General features: G+C 52.7%; 1 protein-coding gene across 1 annotated transcript in view; it reads left to right on the forward strand.

Annotated features, from left to right (window-relative positions):
- Window positions 1-4,810: 4,810 nt before the first annotated feature.
- The window catches only part of ATP2A3 (ATPase sarcoplasmic/endoplasmic reticulum Ca2+ transporting 3), a 37,830-nt gene continuing 17,627 nt past the window's right edge, over window positions 4,811-25,013 (forward strand). Inside the window, exons 1-13 of the mRNA XM_049782161.1 lie at window positions 4,811-5,052; window positions 12,976-12,993; window positions 13,103-13,185; window positions 14,541-14,645; window positions 14,821-14,959; window positions 15,219-15,299; window positions 15,377-15,462; window positions 19,366-19,830; window positions 21,487-21,575; window positions 21,719-21,821; window positions 22,712-22,843; window positions 23,109-23,234; window positions 24,780-24,998. Of these exons, the coding sequence (XP_049638118.1) occupies window positions 4,935-5,052; window positions 12,976-12,993; window positions 13,103-13,185; window positions 14,541-14,645; window positions 14,821-14,959; window positions 15,219-15,299; window positions 15,377-15,462; window positions 19,366-19,830; window positions 21,487-21,575; window positions 21,719-21,821; window positions 22,712-22,843; window positions 23,109-23,234; window positions 24,780-24,998 (1,764 nt within the window). The 5' untranslated portion in view covers window positions 4,811-4,934. The remainder of the gene's footprint in view (window positions 5,053-12,975; window positions 12,994-13,102; window positions 13,186-14,540; window positions 14,646-14,820; window positions 14,960-15,218; window positions 15,300-15,376; window positions 15,463-19,365; window positions 19,831-21,486; window positions 21,576-21,718; window positions 21,822-22,711; window positions 22,844-23,108; window positions 23,235-24,779; window positions 24,999-25,013) is intronic.

The raw sequence follows: 25,013 nt of genomic DNA on the forward strand, positions 1-25,013 counted from the left end.
GGAGAAAAAGGGGAGAGAGAGAGAGAGAGAGAGAGAGAGAGAGAGAGAGAGAGAGAGAGAGAGAAGTAAAATGGGGAGGGTGAGTGGGAGGGAAAAGAGGGCATCAAGGAGGGTGAGAAGGAAACTGTTGACATAGGTGTCGGGAAATGCGTACTGGTGAAGGTTGTTGTACATTCTATGACTGTAACTCAATCACAGATAACTTCTGTAAAAAAACTGTAGTATGAACAACCTTGTAACTATGGTGTTTAAATAAAAAAAAAACTAAAAAAAAATAGATCTCTGGCTCACTGCTTAAGCTTATTAAGAGAGAGTTCGATTGAGTTCCCTTACTGCATCAAAACCTCCTCTGTCCTGAACCTGGATGCCTCAGTTGGCCTCCCTGCTCCAAACTCACCTGCCCCAATATACTTCCTCTTGGAATCTGCGCCCTCATGACTCCACTTGTTTTCAAATGCACCCCTTCATCTCCCCATGCCAGCCCACTGCTCCCCCATACCAGGGCTGACCCCTTCACCCACTGGCTGCTGCTAGAGATTCAGGACCTGCCCCAGGGAGCCCCTCACTTTATTATAGGCTTTATTCATTGCCTTGGTCACTCGGCCTGGTCCAGATTGTCTTCGTTTTTGTTGTTGTTGTTGTTGTTGTTCATTTTGAGGCCACATTCAGGGATGCTCAGGAAACAGTGCAGTGCTGGGGATTGAACCCAGGGTTCCTGCACATAAAACCCATGCGCCAATCCTTTGAGTCTTCTCTCCAGCCCCAGAGCTCCTCAATATTCTTCAAAATAGTCCTGAAACCTTTTGTTCCTCAATTCTCCCTTTATCCTTTACACATCAACTGAAAATTTTCTTTTAGTTTTTGGGTCACACCTGGTGGCGCTCAGGGGTTACTCCTGGCTCTGCGCGCTCAGAAGTCACTCCTGGCAGGCTTGGGGGACTATATGGGATGCTGGGATTTGAACCGGGGTCTGTCCTGTGTTGGCCATGTGCAAGGCAAAAGCCTTACCACTGTACTATTGCTCTGGCCCCTGAAAGTTTTCTTTCCTTTCTTCCCCACACCAGCTGGAAATCTGATAAAGCTTTTCATGGAAGGCAAAATTAATCCCATCTCTTCTTCATTGCTTAAAAAATCTTCAGCATGGGGGCAGGGGAGATAACTCAGTGATCAAGGGAGCTAGCATTACAGCACAGTCTGAACTCAAACCCTAGCTTCACATGACTCCCCAAATACCATCAGGTATGATCCAGAAGCTCCCAAGCACTGCCACAGTGACTGGTCCTGATGGTTCTTGTTCTGCAGAATCTAAGCACACAGCATCCTAAACCTAGCATTGAATCGTGCAGCCTGGAGTGAGCCCTGAAACACTGCTTTGGAGGTTCCCCTCCCTCAAAAAAAATAAAGTAAAAATAAACTTCACCCTGCTAGGATTACCCTGCTTTATCCAAAATAAAGACTCTCTCCAAATTCCTCTTTTCTTTCACCTATCCCTTTTGATATGGAAAAGTCCATATAGACTTGATTAGTTTAAGATAGGTACTTTTGTCTGTCATTTGGACACACCACCTTTTTTGGATTGAGCTGGTCATTAAAGAGCAGTTGGTTTGGCAGGCTTTCAGACCATAAGGTCAGAAGCCCCCAAATTCCATGCTTTTCCCTCTCTCTTATGTCTGTCTGGGTTTATTAATTCTCACGACCACCCTGCTTCAGACCTCTTCTGAGGCTGGATTAGGGAGAGTGGAGCCTTACATTCAGTACAAGTCATTACATGAGCAATCAAGGTTCTTGTCTTAGTCCCTCAGATCTGCTTCAGTGCCTTTGCTCCTTATGATCCAGCCAAGTGATTATTTGTTGGTATCCTGCCCAAATCTACCTTTAACAAAGAACTTTTTTTTTTTTTTTTTTTAGCTTTTGGGTCATGCTTGGCAGTTCTTAGGGGTTACTCCTGGCTCTGTGCTCAGAAGTCACTCTTGGCAGGCTTGGGGACCATATGGGATATTAGGAATCTAACCCGAGTCCATCCATGGTTGACCACATGCAAGGCAAATGCCCTACTGCTATGATATTGCTCCAACCCTCAGAACTTTTTTATTTTATTTTATTTTATTTTATTTATTTTTGGCTTTTGGTCACAACCAGCTGCACTCAAGGCTTACTCCTGACTCAGGAGTGTTTAGGAGATCATATGGAGTGCAAGGTCATCTAGAACCAGGTCATCTGCTTGCAAGGCAAATGTCCTACCTTCTGTATTAGCACTTTGTCCCCTCAGATTATCTTTGTATCCAAATTCTTCCCAACCTTTCCTCCCAGGTGCTACTCTATGTCCCTATTCAGTATGTTCTGACTCCCTTTGTACAGTTGAGGACTTAGAGTCAGGACAGGACATCATGCACTGTGCTTTTAGTATGGGCAGCCTGGAGGAGGGGGGACAGTGCACAACATGCCTGTGACTATGTCCTCCTGGCCACCTGCTATTTGCCCAGAAGCAAGCAGAGAATGAGGATGGAGGAAAACAAGCAACAAGGAGGCAGGCGGTCAGTATGTGAAAGGACTTCAATTTCATGGGGGCCTCAAGCACTGTCCTCAAGTCATAATAATTGCAGCCTATTAGGTGAATATGCTGACAGGTGTGTGAGTCTGTGCGGAGGCGCACGTGCCCACACACACACACACACACACACACACACACACACACAGTGGCCAGTATTTGTTGGTCTTGCCTGGGGTGGTTTAGCAGCAAGCTGGGCTGAGCTGCAGAAAGGGAGCACAGGCCAGGCAGCCAGAGCAAACAGAGTTCTGGCCCTACCCCTAGCAAACACCAACTGACAGCTGAAGGTGGTTGAGTGGGAGAAATTTGATTAAGGTCCCTGGAGTTGGCAGAAGGGAAGTAAGACCCCAAGATGGGTGGGTGGGGAAGTGGTGGTGGGGTCCTGGCTGCATGAATACCAGAGACTTTATAACCCTGAGAGACAAATTTCTAGTGGGGAGCTGTAGGGTTCTGTCTTTAATAAATGCCCCCAATAATATTTTTCCTGGCAACTGACTGATAGAGTTCTCTTTGTGGGTACAGGTGGTGGAGAAAGAGGCAGGTTGAAAATACTGGGGGATATTGAACTGGAGATCTAAAATGTCAGGCTCTATGGAGCCATGGATCAGCCTTCCTTTCCGTGTACAGAGCAAACTGGTGGGTGGGGAGAAGTCTGGGGAAAGGCGGCCAAATGGTCTGCCAGGTTTTACTGAGCAGCTCTGCTCAAGAAGACAAAGGGAAGGGAAGCTAGAGGAGAAGAGGCCTAACCCTGCTTGGAAAGAAGAGAAGAGAAGCTGGAGTTATAGATACTTTGGGCAGGATCAGGCTGGGTGATGGCTGCAGCCTGAGGCAGTGGGCATGCTGTTGCAGTTTCTGAAAGAATGTGTGTGTGTGTGTGTGTGTGTGTGTGTGTGTGTGTGTGTGTGTGTTGTGTGTGTGTTTTGTTTGTTTGTTGGACTACACCTGGTGAAGATGGTGGCACTCAAAGGTTACTCTGGCTCTGCCCTCAGAAATTACTCCCAGGGGCCGGAGAGATAGCATGGAGGTAAGGCGTTTGCCTTTCATGCAGAAGGTCATCGGTTCGAATCCCGGCGTCCCATATGGTCCCCTGTGCCTGCCAGGAGCAATATCTGAGCATGGAGCCAGGAGTAACCCCTGAGCACTGCTGGGTGTGACCCAAAAACCACACACACACAAAAAAAGAAAGAAATTACTCCTGGCAGGCTCCGAGGACCATATAGAATGCCAGGGATCAAACCTGGGTCTTCTGCATGCAAGGCAAAAGCTTTACCCACTGTGTTATCACTCCAGCCACAAAGACTTTCTGGCTTCAGAGGTTCTGTGGGGCCAGATGGTCCACCCTGAGGACTCAGCCTGGTCACCAGAGGCCAAGGCTCTGTAGAGCAGGGGCAGATGTGGTGGGAGAAGAGGGCAGCATTCCAGCAGGAGGTTAAGGAACAGAGAGAGAGCTTTCTCCCATTCTCCACTGCCTTGGGGTAGCCGGAGGGCCACCATAGTGGCTTCTAGGGAGCACCTTCCCACTCCCCACAAGTCTTCCTAGGTGAGGGTGTGAGTTCTGGGTCACTAAAACTAGGCAAACTGATACCTTTTACTGAAGTTGGCTCTACTTGTACTAGGAATCGCCGCTCTTTGCTGGACAGAGAGCACAAACATGATGGGTGAGAGCACCAAGGGGTGTCCCCTGGAGGAAATGCCCTGTTCCTGCACAGGCTCTGGGGATGCCCTTGCACCCTACATACAGCTTGGGGTGGAAGCTGGGTTGGAATCCCTCTAGACACCTCCATTTTGCCCCCTCCCAGGAGGGTGCCAAAGGAGGCTCTGAACCCCGAGGGAGACTCCGAGCTCCACGGACAGGCCAAGACCCCTTCCCAGGGGCCGAAGAGATAGCATGGAGGCAGAGCATTTGCCTTGCATACAGAAGGATGGTGGTTCGAATGCCGGCATCCCATATGGTCCCCCGAGCATGCCAGGGGCGATTTCTAAGCACGGAACCCCTGAGCGCTGCGGGTGTGACCCCCCCAAAAAAAGACCCCTTCCCAGCCAGGTGCTCCCAGGTCCGCGGGCAGCCTCGCCGCTTGCTCGGGGTGACGCACCCCGCGGAGTCCCGGGCACTGCGGGCGGAGCTGCGGCGAGCTGGGAGGGCGGCAGGAAGGGGTGTGAGTGCGGGGCGGGCCCGGCGCCTCCCCGCCCCGCCCGGAGGAGGGAGCCCGGGGCGCCGCATCCTGCCCCGGCCAGGGCCGCGCTCACTGCCGTCGGGGAAGAGCCCGGCGCGGACATGCGCTCGCGCGGCGCCAGCCCGGGTCCGAGCCGCGCTGTGCGCCCCGCAGTGTAGCCCGCGCGCGGAGGCAGGCGGCCCGGCCGGGGCTGGACACGCTCGGCGGACGGCATGGAGGCGGCGCACCTGCTCGCGGCCACCGACGTGCTGCGCGGCTTCGCGGTGGCGGCCGGGGAGGGCCTGAGCCCCGCACAGGTGGCGGCCGCGCGGGAGCGCCACGGGCCCAACGGTGAGAGCCGGCGTGGGGCGGGCAGCTGCCTCCGTTTCCCCGTTGCATCTCGCGCCGCCCCTGGGCCCCTGCGCCCGGGACAGGCGCGCGCGGTCGGGGTTCGGGCTCCCAGGGCCTGGGCGTCCTGACCCCCATCCACTCCCCGCCGCCTGCATGCAGGTGCCCGGCCGGGGCCTCCAAGCCCGACCCCCAGCTGGCCCCGAACCCCCAACGCAACGCCCCGAAGGTGCCACTTGGCATCGGGTTCCCAGGGGCCCCCACCCCCAGGCCTTCCTCTTTCTGCACCCCGGGCGGATGTGGCCGGCAGCTGGCAGGCGGGGCGGGAGACCCACCTCCCCGGGGGTCCGGGGCGGGGTGCGGCCCTCGCCCACTCGAGGAGTTTCCTGGGGAGACGGGGAGACCCGGAGCACCGCTCCCCCGACGCGCGCCAGGCTCCGGAGCTGCATGCTGTGGCTGTTTGGGAGAAGCTGTTTCTCTTCCTCTTCCTCCCAAGGAACCCAAAGTGTCATGTCAGGTGCAGGCCAATGTGGCCTGGCATTTGGGGGGCCCAGGGAGAGTGCAAGCCCACCCACCCCACCCCACCCCCGGTCCAGGTTCTCCAGAGCTGAGTGTGTGAGCTTTGGAGGGAATTGCCCCCTCTGTCCCTAGAGTCCTGCCAGAACATGGGGCTTCATTCACCCTTTTAGGGTTCCCCGTGTCCCAACCCAAAGGTTCCCACTGCCCCTGGCTGGCCTGAAGAGGAGAAAGAGCTGTCAGAAAGGGAGCACCGGAGTTTTGTTGGTTTATGGAAACCACCTCTTACATAAATATTATCTTTCTGGAGCAGAAATCCTTTTTCAAAAAAAATTAGTTTCTATATTTAGTGCAGCTGTGGGAGGAACTGGGGAGATAAATATTATTTAATATCCCCCATTAGTGACTTGGCAGAGAGGGTGTCCTGCAAGTGAGAGTAGGGCAGCAGGGCCTGGCCCCCTAACGTGAGGTGAAAGTGGGGAGAGGATAGCAGATCTGGGGTTCCACAGACTCCACCCTTCATTCTACCCACAGAATTCCACAAGTCTTGCCCCTCACAGGTCCCCATCTGAGGCTCCTCCCCATCTGGACCCCATATCTTTCCTCATTCCATAGCACAGGGGCTCACTGGGACAAAGGGTTGTTGTCAGGGTGAGTGGGAACATCAGAGAAGTCTGGCCTCTGAGCGTCTTGGGAAGTGACAGGTGAGCCACTTGATGTGGTATGAAACAGGAAGAAACTGGGGCTCCCCAGTTGTGGACTGTACAGTGTGTGATGTTGCTTAGTAAGATCCACTGGCCCCTAAACACTTGCTTTGTGTTGGGAGCTGTTCTCAGCACTGGGTTTGTGAGTCCCCAATCACCTGTTTGAAGATGGGAAACTGAGGCTGATTTAAAAGCTTGTGCACAAGTGACACCAGGGCAAAGCTGTGCATGGTGCCTGCTTTTCCTCCCTGTGTTGAGGAGCTAAGAAGGGAGTGTCACAGGTTCAGGCTCTGGAATCCCCTTGGAGTTGGGGTCAGCTATGACATTCCATTCTAGCTCTAGCCCCAGAGGGCTACCATCCCCCCCACCTCTCTCCTCCCCTCAACGTTCCAGATACAGGGGGAGAGCTAACTGTCCCTCCTGCCTTTTTCCTTTGTCCACCCCCATGATGGGTGAGGTCCTGCCACCAGACTTTTGGTGGAACTTTTGGGTTTTATGCCCCTCCAGAGTTGTGCCATCTCTCACTAGCCATTTCCCTTTGCCAGGCCTTAGTTTCCTCATCATGCTATTAAAGCAGGACTCTTGTTGTAGGATTGTGTGTTCACGTCCATGAAGCCCACTCCCCTGATCACTAACAAGGCTGGTGGTAGCCTGGGTGGGCTCTGCAGGTGGAGGGGAACACCCCCGGGAAGAGGGTTCCCCTCACCCCAGACTGCACCTGCAGGTCGTTAGCTCTAGAAACCACAAGGAAGTCATTTGCTTACGAACTCAAATGTGCAAATTCTGCTCTGCTGCTTGAGGGAGGAAGGGAGGCCAAGGCTGGGGTCCTGCTCGCCAACCCTCAGAGTTAGGGAGGTGGCTCAGTCGTGCTAAGTGGGTGTGTCTGCCCTTCAACACATACCCACAGTGCTCAGCTGTCCCCATGGGAGTTATCACTGAACTCTCAGACCCTCAACAGGACAGCTCTGAAAGTACTTTTTTTCTGCAGTGAGGGCGGGGGGAGGGGCAGGTGACCCATATTCTTTACATTTATGTTTGGAATATAAAGGCGCCCAGAGGACAATGTTCAGAGTTTATAGGGGAGTCTCCTCAGCCCTGACCTCTATTCCATGCTCCCTACATTGGGCCTTCTTCCTGGGTATTTCCAGCACACCCCTGTCTAAGTCCAGGATTGCTTTGAACTGAAAAGGAGCGGATTTGGATGGCCAATGATATTTTGCCTGACTTTCTACTCAGCGCTCACTCTTTCCAATGGTGTGGTACAGCCGTGGGCTTCCTTAGGGCCATGTAGGGCTTGGGCACTTTTCCGCTTTGGCTTCTGGTGGGAGCCTCAGTTGTTCTGATCTCTGCTGTCACACAAGCCGTGCTGGGCACACCTCTGCATCTTCATGTCCTGCTACATGCTTATAAATATCAGCCAAAGATAAATTCCTAGAAGTGAAATTGCTGGGTCAAAGGGCGTGTGTATTTAAGTTTTTGACAGCTGTTGCTAAATTGTCTCCATAAATAACACCAGTTGGCCTGTCTTTCCACCGCCTTTCCTACTAGGTGTGTTTGTAGACGTTGGTCTGTACTGATCTGATTGGAGAGATTTTGTTCAAAAGACTTGCCTTTCTCCTCCCACCAGTCCTGGTGAGCATCTTTTCATGGACTCGGGAGCTGTTTTTGGACAGTCAAGGCCAGAAACAGTAAGGGATAGGGCTTGCCCTGTCTACACCCCAAGTCTGCTGATAGCCCATGTCTGTGGGTCTGATGAGACCTCCAAGATCTTTAGGGAAATAAAGAAAGGCACCAGCTAGAGTCTGACTTGCATTCATGTAGTGGGAATGATGGCCCTGACCACTTCTTGCCCCCCTAGACTTGTCCCAGTTGGCCACCGAAACTTGGGGAGCCCATCTAAGTGACAGGATGAGATCCAGAGGCCAGACCTGCAGGGGGATGTCTTGGGAAGACTTGCCCCACTTCCAGCTTCAGTGTCCTTCCAATAGAGCAGAGTGGGAGCCTGGAATCCTGAAAACACTCCCCAACAGAACCCTTCAACCCAGGACATCACAAACCCCCCAGGGCGGGTGAGATGACCATCTGCACATACTTGCTGAGCAAACCCTTGGCCTCTCAGGCCAGCCAGGGAAGCAGGAGGCCACTACTGAGTGGGGTGTAGCTCATAGCTCCCTCCTGTCCCCTGCAGAGCAGAACCAGGCTTTCCTCTCCAGGAGGGAAAAGGCCAGGTGGGCCAGGTGGGGTCTGACTAGTTAGGGCCTCTCCTGGACTCTGCAAGTGATCATTTAATTGCTCTGCAAATTTACCTTTGAGGAAAACCTCAGTGAGTACTTGTCTCACCCAGCTCCAGCTGACATTTAGAAGCTGAAATACCAGTTTCCAGTGTTGTGACAAGGAAGGAGTTGGTGGTGGTGGGGTTTAGGGGAGCAGGTGGTATGTGGGGCCCAGGCATAGCCCTGGCCCTGTGTCCCCCTCCTTCTCCTGGGCTCCAGGCTCCGGACTCAGGGGCTTGGCCACCACTGTGGACAACTGGGTAAACAGCTCTGCAGAGCTGTGTGGACTCAGGGCTGACTCAGCCCTTTCCTGCCCTGGAAGTGTGCCTGTCAGGTGCGGTGGCCTCAACACTGATAATGAGAGAGAGAAGGGCAGAGTGGAGGGATAAGGATACAGGAATGGCTTCCAGACCAGTTGGGATAGTGAGAGGGAAATCTCAGAGGGCAGAAACTTTTGCAAAATCAGAGGAGGTGGGAACAGGTATGAGAGTTCAGTGGGCTGGAAAGCACATTCAGGGAGGCCAGGGTTTGATCCCCCCATACTTCATGGTTCCCTAAACATTGCTGGAAGCAACCCCCAAGCAAAGAGTTGGGAATAACCTCTGAGCCCCAGCAAATGTGGTGCAACTCCCCCTCCCCCCAAACAAAAACAAGAAAAGAAAACAACAGGGGAGGTGGCAACAACCTTGAGGTGTCTTGCTTGGTTGGGGAACAATGGGCCTCTGAGACACTGAATAAATATTTCTGGAAGGGCAGGTTGGGGTAGCTTCAGGAAGACCTTAAAGGCCATGCAGGGGCTGGTCCTTATCATGCAGACCAAAGAAAACTTTTGAAGGACAACTGTGGGTCACTCATTTGTCCAGATTTCAATTGAGTACTTAGTGTGGGAGCTGGGGGGACTCTAGGCAAAATCTTGCTGCCCAAGACTTTATGGCTATTCTCTAAGGCTATTCTGACTCATGCTCACTAATCTATCACCCACCGTTCTGGGCACTTTATGTTTTTCTCTCATTATCATAACAGCAATCTGGAGTGATTCCTATTATCACCCCAGATTGATAGATGGTGACACTGAAACACAGTAAGACCTGTGAGCAAGGACATAGACCAGGTTTTGAACTCACTCCCCCTGCATCCAACTTTGCTCAGAACCATGCAGCTTCTCTGCTTGCGTCCTCTGCTGGTCTAACAGTCTTAGCTCATGGGCCCCTCCACACTGGTCTCATGTCCAAGGGATCATGTGAGAGGTATAAACATTAGTAGAGGTAGGGGTCTATCTTGTACCCTACATGCCCAGGAAGGGACCACGTCCATGCTGTCTGGGTCCCAGTGAACAAGGCGAGAGTAGGGCATTCTCCTAGGCTAGTATTTACCACTGCAGAGCTCCACGCTGCCTTCTTGAGAACTGGTTCAGGTCCTCAGCAGCCTGGGACAAGGAATTGGCACCTTTTGGGGTGCCTGGGGATGGGTCCCCGTTTGACACTGGTGCTTGATTATGGGGAGGGGAAATGGGTCAGTAGGGCTCTTGCAGAATTAGAGTGTAAAGCAGACCTGAGCAGGCAGAGTGTGGTATCCCCAATCACTTCCTATGAGAACTGCAGGGCCTTTGGGATGGGGTTAAGTGAAGGTCTCAGTGATGGCCTTCAGTCCAGTAATCAGGTTGAGGGACGCCACATTTCTCTTAGTGGCCTTGTCTGGAAAAAAAACTAGTGGACACTGGGAGGGTAAGACTGTCCACGGTAGCATAAGAGTCCAGGGCAGAGGGGTTGGGCCCAGCTTCCTGAAACCCAAATTCTTCCTGCCACTTCCCAGCTATATGCCTTCTCTTTGCTTCACTGGCTCCCTCTGTCAAATAGGAATAGCAATTTGTCTTCCTATGGGGTACTTGAGACTCACAAGAGGGTGGTGCCTTTGACGAGTCAGGTGGCAACTGCCCTCAACTCCCCCAGGTAGAGATCTGCTCTGATTTTTCTGGGGTGTGCCTCAGCCTCCCATTCATTACTGATGCAGCTAATGCAGCTCCGGCCGTGATCTCCGCTTGGGCACATAGGCGCTTAGTGAGCACAGCTCCTGGTGGTAAAATGGCCAGACCCGTCTTCCAGGTGAAGCTGACAGGAGCCCAGGCTGCCAGGCAAGCCTTGAGGTGTGTTCAGCGTGTGCAGGCCAGCAGCACCTATGTTGTGACTGTACATCTGGCTGAGCCTCTTAGGCCATAGAAGTAGCAGAGTCTCCAAGACGTAGGGTCTGAAAAGAAGTGGAACAAGTCCTGATAGGGTCCGTTGGCTGAACCCTCAGACCTCTGGCTAAATAAAAGCAACCAGTTTTCTCCACCTTACCCCATGTCCTCAAAAGGTGGGTTGGGGCTCTGGGCCTCTCAGTGTCACTCAGCTCCACAGGGCAGACACCTGCTAGAGAAAGGGACCCAGAACACCTGGCCTCTGCCCTCCAGCATGGTAGCCCCCATCCCTGAGGCACAGGGCCCCAGCTAGAGCACACATCCTTCCTTCCTTTCTTTCACAACTCACATGGCACCAGAAAGTTCCCACAACGGGGTGCAGAATGCAAAGCATTTGGAGAATGGCCTATTGATCTCTAGAAAGTTACCCTGTGGCGGTCAGAGAGCAGGTGGAGGGAGAGAGACAGGTGGAAGGTGAGCATGAGTTCAGGTGAGGCTGTGTGAACGGTGATGATCTGTATGCCCCATGCGTCCATGAAATGTTTCCCAGCCTTGGACCTCACCAGGACTCCCCTAAGGATTCTGAGGGCCTGGGGTTACCCTTTGTTGTCAGAGGGAGGGTGGGGAACAAGACAATGGGATTCAGGCAAGACATGAAATATGAGACACTTTCTTTTGGGTCAAGAGCCCTGAAGATTTCCAGACTGAGGAGGACTGAGGCATCCCCTGGGTGGACTGCTAAGAGCCCAGGGATTGGACTACTAGAGCAGGGCCTGGGCCTGGCTGGGATGGGTCTGCAGGACCCTGCTTGGTTTAAGAACTGGCCCAGAAACCTGGCTTGGCTCTCCCCTGCCTTTCCTGTTCACTTCAGCTAAATAGATCAGAAGGAAAAAGTCTGTTTGATTTTAATCTCAACGCAGGACACTGGAGATTACATTTTCCACGGAAAATGTCAGTCGTTGCCTAAAATAAGACTTTGGAGAAAATGCTAGAAAGTATATTTTTAGGTTACATGTTTCCCTCTTAGATTATTATGGGCTGCTGGGCACTTGGCATGGGGCAGCTGCCAGGTATAGACCCCAGACCTTCCAAACAAGTGGTCTGTAGGGAGGACTCCCAGGGGAAACACCCTTGAGCAGAAGCAGGTGGACAGGGTCTGAGCAATAGTACAGAAAATAGAGCTCTTGCCTTAGTGCAGCCAACCTGGGTTTGCTCCCCAGCATCCTATATGGACCCTGAGCCCACCAGGAGTAATTCCTGAATGCAAGTTAGTCCTTCCTGAGCAAGGACTAATCCCTGAGCATTGCATAATAGCAAAACAAAACAAAAAAGCAGGTGGACGGAAGCAAGGGCCCATTCCTGGAGGGAGGAGAAAGAAGATAATCCATTGGTGGGCTTCAGGCTTCGCACTGAGCAAGCTTCCAGGTGTTCCAGGTTGCCAACCCACTCAGTCCTCCGAGAAGTGAGGGCAGTGGGAGGCAGGACAAGAACTTCCAGCAGATGGAGAAGCCCCTCAGAGTGCCTGCTTCCGGGCCCCTCCTATATACCCCACAGACGCACCTACTTGTTTTGTGACCCTGTTTCCTGCTGTGGACTCTGGCTCCCACAGCTGTGAAAGGGGGTCAGTTCCTTTGCTGCCTCCTCTGTAGGCTCTGGGGAAGACTCAGAGCTTGGGGAACCCAAGCATTCAGCATGCCTGGAACCGGATGTGGGTGATGGCAGGTGTTGGAAAGTGTTTGTGGGAGTATCCATGAGGGTGGACCTGGAGGGACCTTCATTGGGTCTGAACAAAGTAAAACTCAGCATTGGGGAACTGAACCCCTCAATGTCCTTTACTGCCTAGGGTATCCAGGGAGAGGCCCAGAGAGGGATCAGAGGTAGCCTGCACCCAGATTCTCACTGTGAGGGAGGCTGGCCCTGCCATAGGGATGCCACAGAGCTGGGTGACCACCTGAGGAAGTACAGGGCAGAAGGGCTGTGAGAACCACTGATTATTGGGGATCTGTTTCCACTCTGCCATGGGGGGGAGGGACTGGACTGAGAGGCTCACACCAGACTACCAAGACCACTCACACCAGAGTCAGGTGGGCCCCTTGGGCCTCAAACCATTCATTCTGTGACCTCAGAGACTGTGGGAATCCATCCAGACATCATGGTGGGGGATGGGCTGCTCCAAGGCACCCCCGGAGCCCCCTGCCCTGGCCTCACCCAACGTCTCTTGTCTCCTCATGGCTCCATATTCGTCTGGACACTGCAGAGCTCCCAACGGAGGAAGGTAAGGTCTCATGAGGCCTGTAGTCCCCGCATGTCCCCTCCTCACCTTCCCCCCAGAGGGTGGCCAGGCAGCCCTGAGGCTTGGCCTCACTCAGTGCTCTGATTCCCAGGGAAGTCCCTCTGGGAGCTGGTGCTGGAGCAGTTTCAGGACCTGCTGGTGCGCATCCTGCTGCTGGCCGCCCTCGTCTCCTTCGTGAGTATGGCCAATCCCTGTGGCTGGGAGGGAGAATGGAGACTGGGCAGTGTTTTGGGGAGCAGGGACTGGATTGTGCATGACCCCAGCTCTGTGCCCCACCCCCAGACCTCACCTTCCCTGGCTTGAACCATTCCAGCCTGCCCACAGGCCTCCCAGCTCCCCCTGTTCAAGCTGGCTGTTCAAGTCCCTCTCACCCCTGCAGTAGGAGGAAGCTCCCAGCCTCCACCTTGGCCCAGGGCTTCTCACTCATTGCACCCTGACATTTTGGACTAGATAAGCCTTCGCTGAGGGAGCTAGCCTACAAACGGTGGCAGATTTAGCTGTATCTCTGGTCTCTCCGCTCCGCATGCTGGCAACTCTCCTCATTGTGGCAGTCACATGTCTGCAGATCTTGCTTGGGTCCTTAGGGGCCAAAATCACCCAATGGAGAATGACCATGACTCCCAGGCCCCTCATAAGCCTCATAGTCCCACCTCACTGATGTGTTCCCTCACTCCCTCAGCCTGTGTCCCTGTTAGACCCCCTAGGGCCAAGTAGATTCCTGGGGAGGAATTGGTCATCAAACTCAGTGGTCAAACAGCAAAGACCTAAAGGCTTCCCAAGCATGACCTGCTAGGGAGAGCTGCCCTTCTGCTCCAGGAAGGGTTCCCTCAGCTTGGTGGCCTGAGTGTGCGGCTCTGGAAGGCAGAAGGAACAGTTCTCCCCTTACCCCACAGGGACCCAGCTGTTCTTTCCCACCCTCCTGCACATACTCTGTCCTGTTTGCACAGGACCTCCTACCCAGAAAACAGGTGTTTCCCTCAAACTGATCTGTAAAGGACAGGCCAGTATCTATGTCCACTTCTGCCCTGGAGCCTACAGCAGTACCTGGAGTTACGAGAAAAGACTACAGGGCCCCACCCAGTTTTTCTTTTTTGAGGGATGGGGTGTGGGGGTGCTCAGTGCTTACTCTTGGCTTTGTGCTCAGGAATCATTCCTCATGAGACTTGGGGGACCATTAAGGGATCAATTTCAGGTTGTCTGTGTGCAAGGCCAGCACCCAACTCCATGCAATTTCTCTGGCTCACCCACATAGTTTCTGGCTCAGGAAATCTGTGATGGATTCCCAAGGACTATATTTCTAGGAAGTTCTCAGGAGCTGCCACCACTGGAGATCCTGAGTGTTGGCCTCAATGGGCTATGGGAGCCTCTACCTCTGGGGTGCATCTTCCAAGCTAAGGCCTTTGCAAAGAATCACCCTGGGGCCCGGGTTCCACTCATGAGTCTTCCCTAAAGCACCAGGAGCAGACAAGATGCTAAAGGAAACGGTGATTCTCCTGCATCATCCAAACTCAGCAGCTCTGATCTGGCAGGTCCTGGCCTGGTTTGAAGAGGGCGAGGAGACCACCACAGCTTTCGTGGAGCCACTGGTCATCATGCTGATCCTTGTGGCCAATGCCATCGTGGGTGTGTGGCAGGTGAGAGGCTCTGGATGGGGCTGGGCTCTGGGGTCCCCCACCCCACCTGCTGCTGAGCTCCAGGGATCTTCTGCTTTCAGCTCCTGCCCCTCCCTCCCAATCCCCAGGATATCCCCATGAAGGGTGCTGTGCTGGAACCTTTGGGGCCAGCCTGCTGCTGTGTTTTGTCCCTCAGGAACGCAATGCTGAGAGTGCCATCGAGGCATTGAAGGAGTATGAGCCTGAGATGGGCAAGGTGATCCGCTCGGACCGCAAGGGTGTGCAGAGGATTCGAGCTCGGGACATCGTCCCTGGGGACATCGTGGAAGTGGCAGGTATGCGGCAGCAGCTCCTTCACTAGACAACCCTCTTCTCCTCTGTGACCTCTACAACGGGTGACACCTAGAGCCCTCCAAATATTTTGGGTCACAATGCCTTTGGACAGCTGGGGAGATTATGTGGGGGGACAAGTACCTTCTGACAGTTGTGCCTGGGCCCTTGGAGTCTTGCTCCTAGGTTCCCCCTTGGTTTCCTGGGTGTTGAGGGAAGGAGAACAGCCAAGGACACACTCAGCTAAGCCATCTTCCTCTGCAGTGGGGGACAGAGTGCCTGCTGACCTCCGGCTCTTGGAAATCAAGTCCACCACATTGAGAGTGGATCAATCCATCCTGACAGGTGAGGCCACGGTGATGGGGTGAGGGGACTGGGTGTGTCTTCCACGTGGAGCTTCTTACTTCTGCTCCAATAACCAGGGGAGTCCGTGTCCGTGACCAAGCACACAGATGCGATCCCAGACCCCAGAGCTGTGAACCAGGACAAGAAGAACATGCTGTTTAGTGTAAGTCCGGGTGCTGGGGGGCGGGACCTCAACTCTGGCAATAAAAATAACCTTTAGGGGCTGGAGCAATAATACAGAGGTTAAGGCTTCCACACTGCTGGCTTTCAATCCTCAATATCCCTGAGCCCATGGAGTAATTCCTGAGAGCAGAGCCAGGAGTAAGCTCTGAGTATCACCAGGTGCAAAATACCCTGAAAAGTCAAATTAAAACATTAAAAATAATTGAATTATTTAAACCATGCTGGAAATTACCTCTAAATAATCGAAAACGCATGCAAATGTTCACTAAACACTAACAGCAATTTCTTGACAGTTGTGTGCCTGGAATTGTTCTCAGCCCCTCACATGTATAAACTGAGTTTTAATACATTAAATCCTCACACCTCTGACAGGGCTTACTCCCCTTCCTTCCTCTTTTGGTGTGAGAGGATCAACCATCTTGGGCCTCACACTTGTACAGCCTGTACTCCCCCACTGAACCACATTCCTCTGCTATCTCTTTTTTCCTTTTTTTTTTTGGTTTTTTTTTTTTTGTTTTGTTTTTGGGTCACACCCAGTGGCACTCAGGGGTTACTCCTGGCTCTTCCCTCAGAAATTGCTTTTGCCAGGCTTGGGGGACCATATGGGATGCCGGGAATTGAACCCGGGTCCATCCTGAGTTGGCTGTGTGCAAGGCAAACACCCTACTGTTGTGCTATTTCTCTAGCCTTCTGCTATCTGCATCTTTCAGCTCAGCAAGGGATCTGACTGGTTAAGTGAGTGGCAGAAGAAGTACACTGACTTAAGACTTGTTGCTCTTGCCTGAAAGGCTGATCCTGTACAGACCTGGAGAGAAAGCCAGTTATGATCACTTAGCAGAGAAGCTTCTAGAGGAAGCAGGATTGCCAAACTGATGAAAGATGGCAAGAAAGATTGCTTAGATTGGAAAAGCTACCCCCAAGGAAAGATGCCAGGCTCTGCTGGGATTCAATTCTCTCACAGGGAGAGAGTGAGCTAGGCACTGGTGGGGGGGATGGAGGCAAATGCCACAGTCTGCTCAGTGATTGGGGAGCTTAGCTCATAGGCCACAGGCCACAGCCAGGGGTAATGGCTTCAAGCCAGGCTACTTCAGCTTTTTCCATTTGTGATTTCTTTTTGCCCACGAATGCTTTATGCAACCCTAGCTTTATATGTATATAGCATAGGTGTGCAAACCAAACAATTACTGATAATGAATCATACAGAAGCCTAAAACAAACAAACAAAAAAAGTAAAAAAAAAATTGGGGCTGGAGAGATAGCATGGGAAGTAAGGCATTTGCTTTTCATGCAGAAGGTCATTGGTTCGAATCCCGGCATCCCACATGGTCCACCGAGCCTGCCAGGAGCGATTTCTGAGCATAGAGCCAGGAGTAACCCCTGAGCGCTGCTGGGTGGGACCCCCTCTCCCCAAAAAAAGAAGCCTAAAATAAAAAATTTAAACATTATGTGAGGGGTTGGAGAGATAGCACAGCGGTAGGGAATTTGCTTTGTCAACAGCCAAGCCAGGACAGACCTGAGTAATTCCTGGCATCCCATATGGTCCCCTGAGCCTGCCAGGAGCAATTTTTGAACACAGAGCCAGGAATAACCCCTGAGCACCGCTGAGTGTGGCCCCAAGACAAAGCATACAAACAAATACATTATGTGACCTGAATAAAAAAAATTTTTACCAAAAAAACAAAAAAAAAAATATTGGGGCTGGAGAGATAGCACAGAGGTAGGGTTTTGCCTTGCATGCAGAAGGACAGTCGTTCAAATCCCAGCATCCCATATGGTCCCCTGAGCCTGTCGAGGGCAATTTCTGAGCATAGAGTCAGGAGCAGCTCCTGAGTACTTCCAGGTGTGACCCAAAACCCCAAAAAACAATTTTCTTAAAAAAATGTTATGTAGGGCCCAGAGAGATAGCACAGTGGCGTTTGCCTTGCAAGCAGCCGATCCAGGACCAAAGGTGGTTGGTTCGAATCCCGGTGTCTCATATGGTCCCCCGTGCCTGCCAGAAGCTATTTTTGAGCAGACAGCCAGGAGTAACCCCTGAGCAACGCCGGGTGTGGCCCAAAAACAAAACAAAACAAAACAAAAAAAAAAAAGTTATGTGATCCTATCTGGGGTCACTCACTGTTTAAGAAGCTTGGGCCAGGGACACCTAATTCTTTTTTTTTTGTCTACATTTTTTTAATTATCTTTATTTAAACACCGTGATTACAAATATGATTGTAGTTTTATGATTACAGTCATGTAAAGAACACCCCCCTTCACCAGTGCAAGATTCCCACCACCAATTTCCCAGATCTCCCTCCTCCCCACCCCACCCACACCTGTACTTGAGACAGGCTTTCTATTTCCCTCATTCATTCACATTGTTATGATAGTTTTCAGTGTAGTTATTTCTCTAACTGCACTCATTACTCTATGTGGTGAGCTTCATGTCATGAGCTGGGAAGATGGGGGAAATAAGGGTTGGGACTGAGGCAGTAAAAGATTAGAAATGAGCTTTGTAGGGCAGTACAAGGTCACAATACAAGATGGATATTATGCATATATAAACTATATGCATACAGTGCTATCAATAGGAGGCCAAGGAGAAAAAATTTCCAGTGACTGTCCCAACATAAATCAGTGCTAGAACAGCCCGCTTTCTTCCCAAAGTGCATTCCTATTAGTGTAGGGAGAGGTAGGGGGAAAGCCTGATGACCCCTATAGAGTCCACCTGGATTGGCGAGGGGCACCTAATTCTAATGGTCTAGCAGACTTCCAGAGAAGTGAATGGAGGGAGAAACTGAATTTGCCCAGAGCTCATTTTGAGGCTGGTGCCCTGCCTAGCATCATGGAAGCCATGAATGGTTTTCAGGAGCATAGTTTGGCTAATTTCAGGTTATCTCATTCACTGAAGGCCTTGAAGGGGGCCTGGGTTTGAAACTGTGTTGCTCAGGGCAGAAAAGGAGAGGCTAAGGTTGCCATTGGTGCCATCTTTCCACCAGCCTTGGCTCAGGGCACCTTTTGAAGAGTTACCAAGTTACCAGCTCCCATGGAGCAGAGGTTTCTAGGGCTTTTTTCAGAAGCACCTAGGGGCCAGGGCAGTAGGACAGTGGAAAGGGCATTTGCTTTGCACACCAAGTGTGGTCCCCGAAAGCCCTGCCAGGAGTGATGTGCTCAGAATCAGAAGTGGCCTGATGGGGCCAGAGCAGTGGTGCAGGGCGTAGGGTATCTGCCTTGCATGTGCCAGCCTAGGACAGACTGCGGTTCCATCCCATGGTGTCCCATATGGTTCCCCAAGCTAGGAGTGATTTCTGAGTGCATAGTCAGAAGTAACCCCTGAGCGTCACTGGGTGTGGCCCAAAAACAAACAAACAAACAAGCAAACAAACAAACAAACAAAGTGGCCTAACCCTTCAGGTATGGCCTTCCATCCTGTCCCCCCAAAAAAGGAGAGCACTGAGACTCAGGGTTGGATGGACCTGAGACCAGGACTTGGGGGCTTTAATGAGCCTTGGGAGTGGGTAGATTTAATTTAAAGTTTTCTGGATTGTTCAACAAATATTTGTAAACATTTTTACCTAGGGATGCTATGTTGGAACATGTTTGGGTGGGTTAAGTCTATGGTGTATGGGGCTGATCATCTTGCCAGTATCAGCCCTGCACTCACCCTGTCTGGGGCCCCCAGCTAGGCACTGGGGTTTTGTGCTGACCCACAGCCCTGCCTTCAGAAATCTGGTCCTCAGCATGATGACTCAATAATGCCTGGTGACAAAAACACGGGAGCCTTGAGACACATGGAGAGAAGAAAAACACGATGGGCTTTCACCCCCACCTGGAGAAATTAGGTAAGGGTCCTGAGCCCCAGCTGAGTGCTCAATAGCCTTTTATTCCTCCCTCCCTCCTCTAGGGCACCAACATTGCTTCGGGAAAGGCAGTGGGTGTGGTAGTGGCCACAGGCCTGAACACAGAGCTGGGAAAGATCCGAAGCCAAATGGCAGCTGTGGAGCCAGAGCGGACACCCCTGCAGTGTAAGCTGGACGAGTTTGGGCGGCAGCTGTCCCGGGCCATCTCCATCATCTGCGTGGCTGTGTGGGTCATCAATATCGGTCACTTTGCTGACCCAGCCCATGGTGGCTCTTGGCTCCGGGGTGCTGTCTATTACTTTAAGATCGCCGTGGCCCTGGCTGTGGCTGCCATCCCCGAGGGCCTCCCAGCTGTCATCACTACCTGCTTGGCACTGGGCACACGGCGCATGGCTTGCAAGAACGCCATTGTGCGCAGTCTGCCTTCCGTGGAGACACTGGGCTGCACCTCGGTCATCTGCTCTGACAAGACAGGAACCCTTACCACCAATCAGATGTCTGTCTGCCGGGTGAGTGGCCACGACTAGCTTGTAGGTCCCACTGGTGTGGCCATGTGATGCAGGTCACACTCCCTTGCTGGGCATTCCCTGATTCCTTTAGGATCAAGAATGGAGAAGTTGAGTGGAGCAAAAGGATAGCGAGTAGGACCTTTGCCTTGCACACACCTTATCTGGGTTCCATTTCCAGCATTCCATATGGTCTCCCAAGCACTACCAGGAATAATTCTTTTTTTTCCTTCCTTTTTTTTTTTTTTTTTTTTTTTGGTTTTTTAGGCCACACCCATTTAATGCTGAGGGGTTACTCCTGGTTAAGCGCTCAGAAATTGCCCATGGCTTGGGGGGACCATATGGGACGTGGGGGATCGAACCTTGGTCCTTCCTTGGCTTGTGCTTGCAAGGCAGACACCTTACCTCTAGTGCCACCTCACCGGCCCCAGAAATAATTCTTGAATGCAGAGTTGGTGTGGCCCCAAAACAAAACATAGTGACTCTCCCACAGTAGGAAGCAGAGCAGACAGATGTCAGGCTCCAGTCAAGCCTGGCTGGACACAATTCCCTAGGACTCATGCATCACTCTTGGATGCATCTCTGAAGGTCAGTCTTCACTGAAGTTGATGATCACAAGCTCCATTAGGTAGCCATAAAGGACACAGGTGAGGTTCAGGTATAGCCCTGGTATCTGAACCATCCTGGGCATAGACCTAGCTTCTTTTCTGGTCTGCCACTCTGCAGTCCATCCTGTTATCAGATACACCAGCTCCAGTGGCATGGGAAGGGCCGGAGCAGGAATTATTTATTCCCAGGCACTTGATCCCACATCTTTGGTCCTCTGGCTCCAGGCATTCTGGCTATGACTTCTGCAGACCAGAAGGGCAGGCAGGGTGAGGGTGAAGGTGGTGTGTTTGCTAACCTTCCAGTTTCCCCTGCGACTTCTCCCATACCCCCTCCGCCACTCTGTAGGTGTCTGAGATCTTCAAGCCCCAGGGGAACCCCTCCCAGGCTGGTCTGGGGAAGATGGATCTGCAAACTTTGTGGCTACAGCCCCTGGGTGTTGGCATCCCTTATCTCTCAGTGGACTTTGTTAAAATGTGTCCCTTGAGCAAAGTAGGATTTGAAAGATGCAGCTTGGAGTTCATCCTGGAGACCCAACAGGGAGAGCACGAAGAGCTTTTTTTGAGTGCTGGGCTAGCCACTGGCTTGGGAATGCTCTTCAAGGCAGCTTTCAGAAAGCCAGACCCCCTGGCAGAGCTACTGACAGACAAGAAAGTGACGTTCCCAGAAGGGATGAGGAGTCCCTGTCCCTGAGGCCGACACTGAGGGGTGGAGCCACAAGCAGATCCAGCACTAGGTTCTTGGGGCACCTTTGGGAAGAAGTCTATGCCTCTAATAGAGTTCTGAAGGAGACCCCCCTTTCTTCCTATTGGACTGTACAATGATTTGAACCAAGCCAGGCTTCCTATCTTCTCAGGGCTCCCTCAAGTCTAGAGCAGGCAAGAATCTATCTGAAAGTTTCTAGGAGTGCAGAGTAGGACTCCTGAGAGAGCTGGACTGAACCTCCTGGCACTCTCTGAGACTCTAGTGAGGGAGGCTGATTCCCCTCACCACCCAGCTCCCTGCAGGCTGGTACCCCCTGGGGCCACCCTGAGCATACTCCTATACCCCCAGATGTTTATAATAGCTGAGGCCGAAGCAAGCTCCTGCCGTTTGCATGAATTTACCATCTCTGGCACCACCTACACCCCGGAGGGCGAAGTGTAAGTGGAGGACACCCCTGGAGGATTGGGGTGTGTGGGTTCAACTTAGAGAATTGACAGTGGGCTGAGCCTTGGGGGCTGGGTCATGGAGGGCCCCTCCCAAGGGCTGGGCCAAAGCTTGGCATTGACCAAGGGCTCTGCAGGCGCCAGGAAGACAAGAAGGTTCGCTGTGGGCAGTTCGATGGGTTGGTGGAGCTGGCAACCATCTGTGCACTGTGCAATGACTCTGCGTTGGACTACAATGAGGTGGGCCTGCTCTCCCTGTAATGACCACCTTAGTGCCCAAGTTATATCCTAACCTGGACACATCTGTTCCCCCGCCTCTGAAGCTCCCGGGGCCCAGCCTTTTCTGCGAGCCCTGGCATCACTGAACACTGCCCTCCCTCTTCTGCTGCTTTCTCAGAATGGCTATAGAACACTGACCCAGGGATAAGTGGGGTGAAGTAATTAAAGCAGAGAGCACAGCCCACCTCTATTTCAATTTGCTGTAATCCAGAACAAGAATGGGGCTCAGGATGCCTCTGTGTGTGTATATTTCTGTTTGAGAATTACCAGACCAAGTTAAATCTATGGACAGGATTAGGACTTAGATTGGAGCAGGGGAGTGATGCAGTCAGGTCTTCACTGGGGAAAAACTAACCAGACTTCCATGGGGATGGCAGGAGCCCTCACTGGAGCCTCAGGGACAGGACTGCTGAGAGTCAGGAACCCCAGTTCTAGGGTTTGAATGTGGGCAGGTGAGAGAAGAAGGAAGCCAAAAGAGTTCAGGTTGCTGCCCAGGCTGGGACTCACTGGAGTAGCAAGTGGAGGGAGTGGCTGGTGGCCCTAGATTCCCCAGCAACAAAACCCTGCAGGCAACAATTGGACCTGGATGTGAGGGGTCATGTCTGGGCTGCACATGGGTAGTCCACGAGTATATGAAAGGGGCTAGAGGCCAAGGAGTGAGATGGGGGCCAGTGAGGAAGAGGTCTGAGAAGGTCTGTGACCTGCGACAGGTGGGGGTAAGGGAGGGCCAGAAGGCCTGGTACAAAGGCACTTACCTTTGCAAGTGTCTGGAAGCTTTAGAAGTCAGGAAGTCTGGGGAGCCCCACGGGAGACTCCTTGGTTCTTAGTCTCTGGACCTCTTGTGCCTGCAGGCCAAGAACACATACGAGAAGGTGGGAGAGGCTACCGAGACGGCCCTGACTTGCCTGGTGGAGAAGATGAATGTGTTTGATACTGACCTGCAGGCCCTGTCCCGGGTGGAGCGAGCCAGTGCCTGTAACTCGGTGAGGGAGTTGGCAGGCCGCAGGCCACATGGGGAGGAAGCAATTCAGGAAGGCTTCTGGGAGGAGGAAAGAGGAAGAGGCTGCATGTGGGCTGGGAAGGGCAAGCATTGTCTGGAGGCTCTTCAGGGTGTCTGCTCCTGGAGAAGGTGGTAGAGGTCTTGAGGGTCAGGGCCAGAGGGGTAGACAGTGTCCAGCAGGGAGCCACAGCTGACCAGAAGGCTGAAAGCTGCTGGTCTGTTCCTCTGCCTTGCCGCCGGGCTCACAGGTCATTAAGCAGCTGATGCGGAAGGACTTCACCCTTGAGTTTTCCCGAGACCGGAAGTCCATGTCAGTGTACTGCACACCCACCCGCCCTGACTCGGCAGCCAGAGGCAGCAAGATGTTTGTGAAGGTGGGGTTCAACCTGATGCGCTTGCATCCCCTGCACTGCTGGGTCCCTGGGTGGGGGCTGGCGTCCTGTTCTCTAAAGCATCAGACACTCCACTAAATCCCAGTGGGGAGGAAGCCTGCTGTTGGTGCAGTGAATCCAGTGGGGAACTGGGAGAAGGATCCATCCTGGCAGGAGGAAAGCCGAGGCCCCTTGTCCTACTCCCAGCACCAGACTAAGGGGTGCTGCCTCACACATGACCTGGGTCTTCCCTGCTCCTCCTGTAGCCTCACTTTCTTGGGACAAGGCCAGCCTGAAACCCTTTCCCTGTGATTGGAGTAGTTTGTATTTCTCTCTGGAATTTTGTGTTTGGGAAACTAAACCCCAGAGAGGGGCAGAACTGACTCCAACAAAAACTATTGTCCGCACCACCACACCACATCATGGTACTTATCCCTACTCTTCACTGGAGTTTTTGAGGGTTTTTAATTGGGGGGAACCTCACAAGTGGGGCTTAGGGAGCATGGAGTCATGCCCTGTGATACTCACCAACTGGACCTAACTGCTCAAAGGCTTGAGAATGTGGTGAACGCTCGGTGCTACACCAGGTGTGATGCTCTGGAGACCGTGTGGTTCCAGGGAGTGATCTGGGCCCAATGCTGCATCTACTCAGCCCCTGCATTGTTTCCTCGGGCCCCCTGGTGGAGCTCTTGCTCTTTTGACATGAAAAGGCTTTCTTTGATTTTCTTTAAGTTTGGGAACCACACCCGTCTGTGCTCAGGAATTACTCTGGGCAGGTTTCGGGGACTTTATGGGATGCTGGGGATCGAACCTAGGTCTGCTGCATAAAAAGCAAGTGCCTGCTCCCTGCACTATTGCTTCGGCCCCTGGAAAAGTTTCTGTGTTGGGAGCTTGTGCCATTTTGAAAGATTAGTGTTTGGAATGGCCATGGGGGAGAGTCACTGGTGGGACATTCAGAAGCTTGTCCCAGGCCTGGGCATGGTCCCAGCTGAACCCATGACACAGCACAGGAACCTGCTATCCCCAAGACCAACTCTCCAGAATCACACCTATACCCTTAGCCTGATGTATTCCCTGCTCAGTGACAGAATTCAGCCTGGGTCTTACTGCCAACTCTCCTGCTGAATTGGGATCTCAGCTACACTGGGCTGGGAGGGATGCGGTGCCTCCATTCACATTTCACCCCCCCCAAATCACAGCACAACATTTTTTTTATGGTTTTTGGGTCACACCTGGCAGTGCTCAGGGGTTATTCCTGGCTCCACGCTCAGAAATTGCTCCTGGCAGGCACGGGGGACCATATGGGGCGCCGGGATTCGAACCAATGACCTCCTGCATGAAAGGCAAATGCCTTACCTCCATGCTATCTCTCCGGCCCCCACAGCACAACATTTAAGCTTTCAGAGAGGGGGCTCTCATTCCTGCTCTGGGGGAGTGTTCCCTAAGGCAGCCTCTCCCCAACTCTGGAGCTCATTTCCCTAATTGGGTAAAAGGGAAGGCAGGATTCCTGACTGATGGGTTTGCCTCTCTCATCCAAACACGCTGCAGGGGGCTCCTGAGAGTGTAATTGAACGCTGCAGCTCTGTCCGTGTAGGGAGCCGCACAGTACCTCTAAGTGCTACCTCCAGGGAGCAAATCCTGGCCAAGATCCGGGACTGGGGCTCAGGCTCAGATACACTGCGCTGCTTGGCACTAGCCACCCGGGATGCGCCCCCGAGGAAGGAGGACATGCAGCTGGATGACAGTACCAAGTTTGTGCAATACGAGGTGGGTGCTGAGCTG

This window comes from Suncus etruscus, chromosome 1, assembly GCF_024139225.1.
Source record: "Suncus etruscus isolate mSunEtr1 chromosome 1, mSunEtr1.pri.cur, whole genome shotgun sequence".
NCBI classification, from domain to species: Eukaryota; Metazoa; Chordata; class Mammalia; order Eulipotyphla; family Soricidae; genus Suncus; species Suncus etruscus.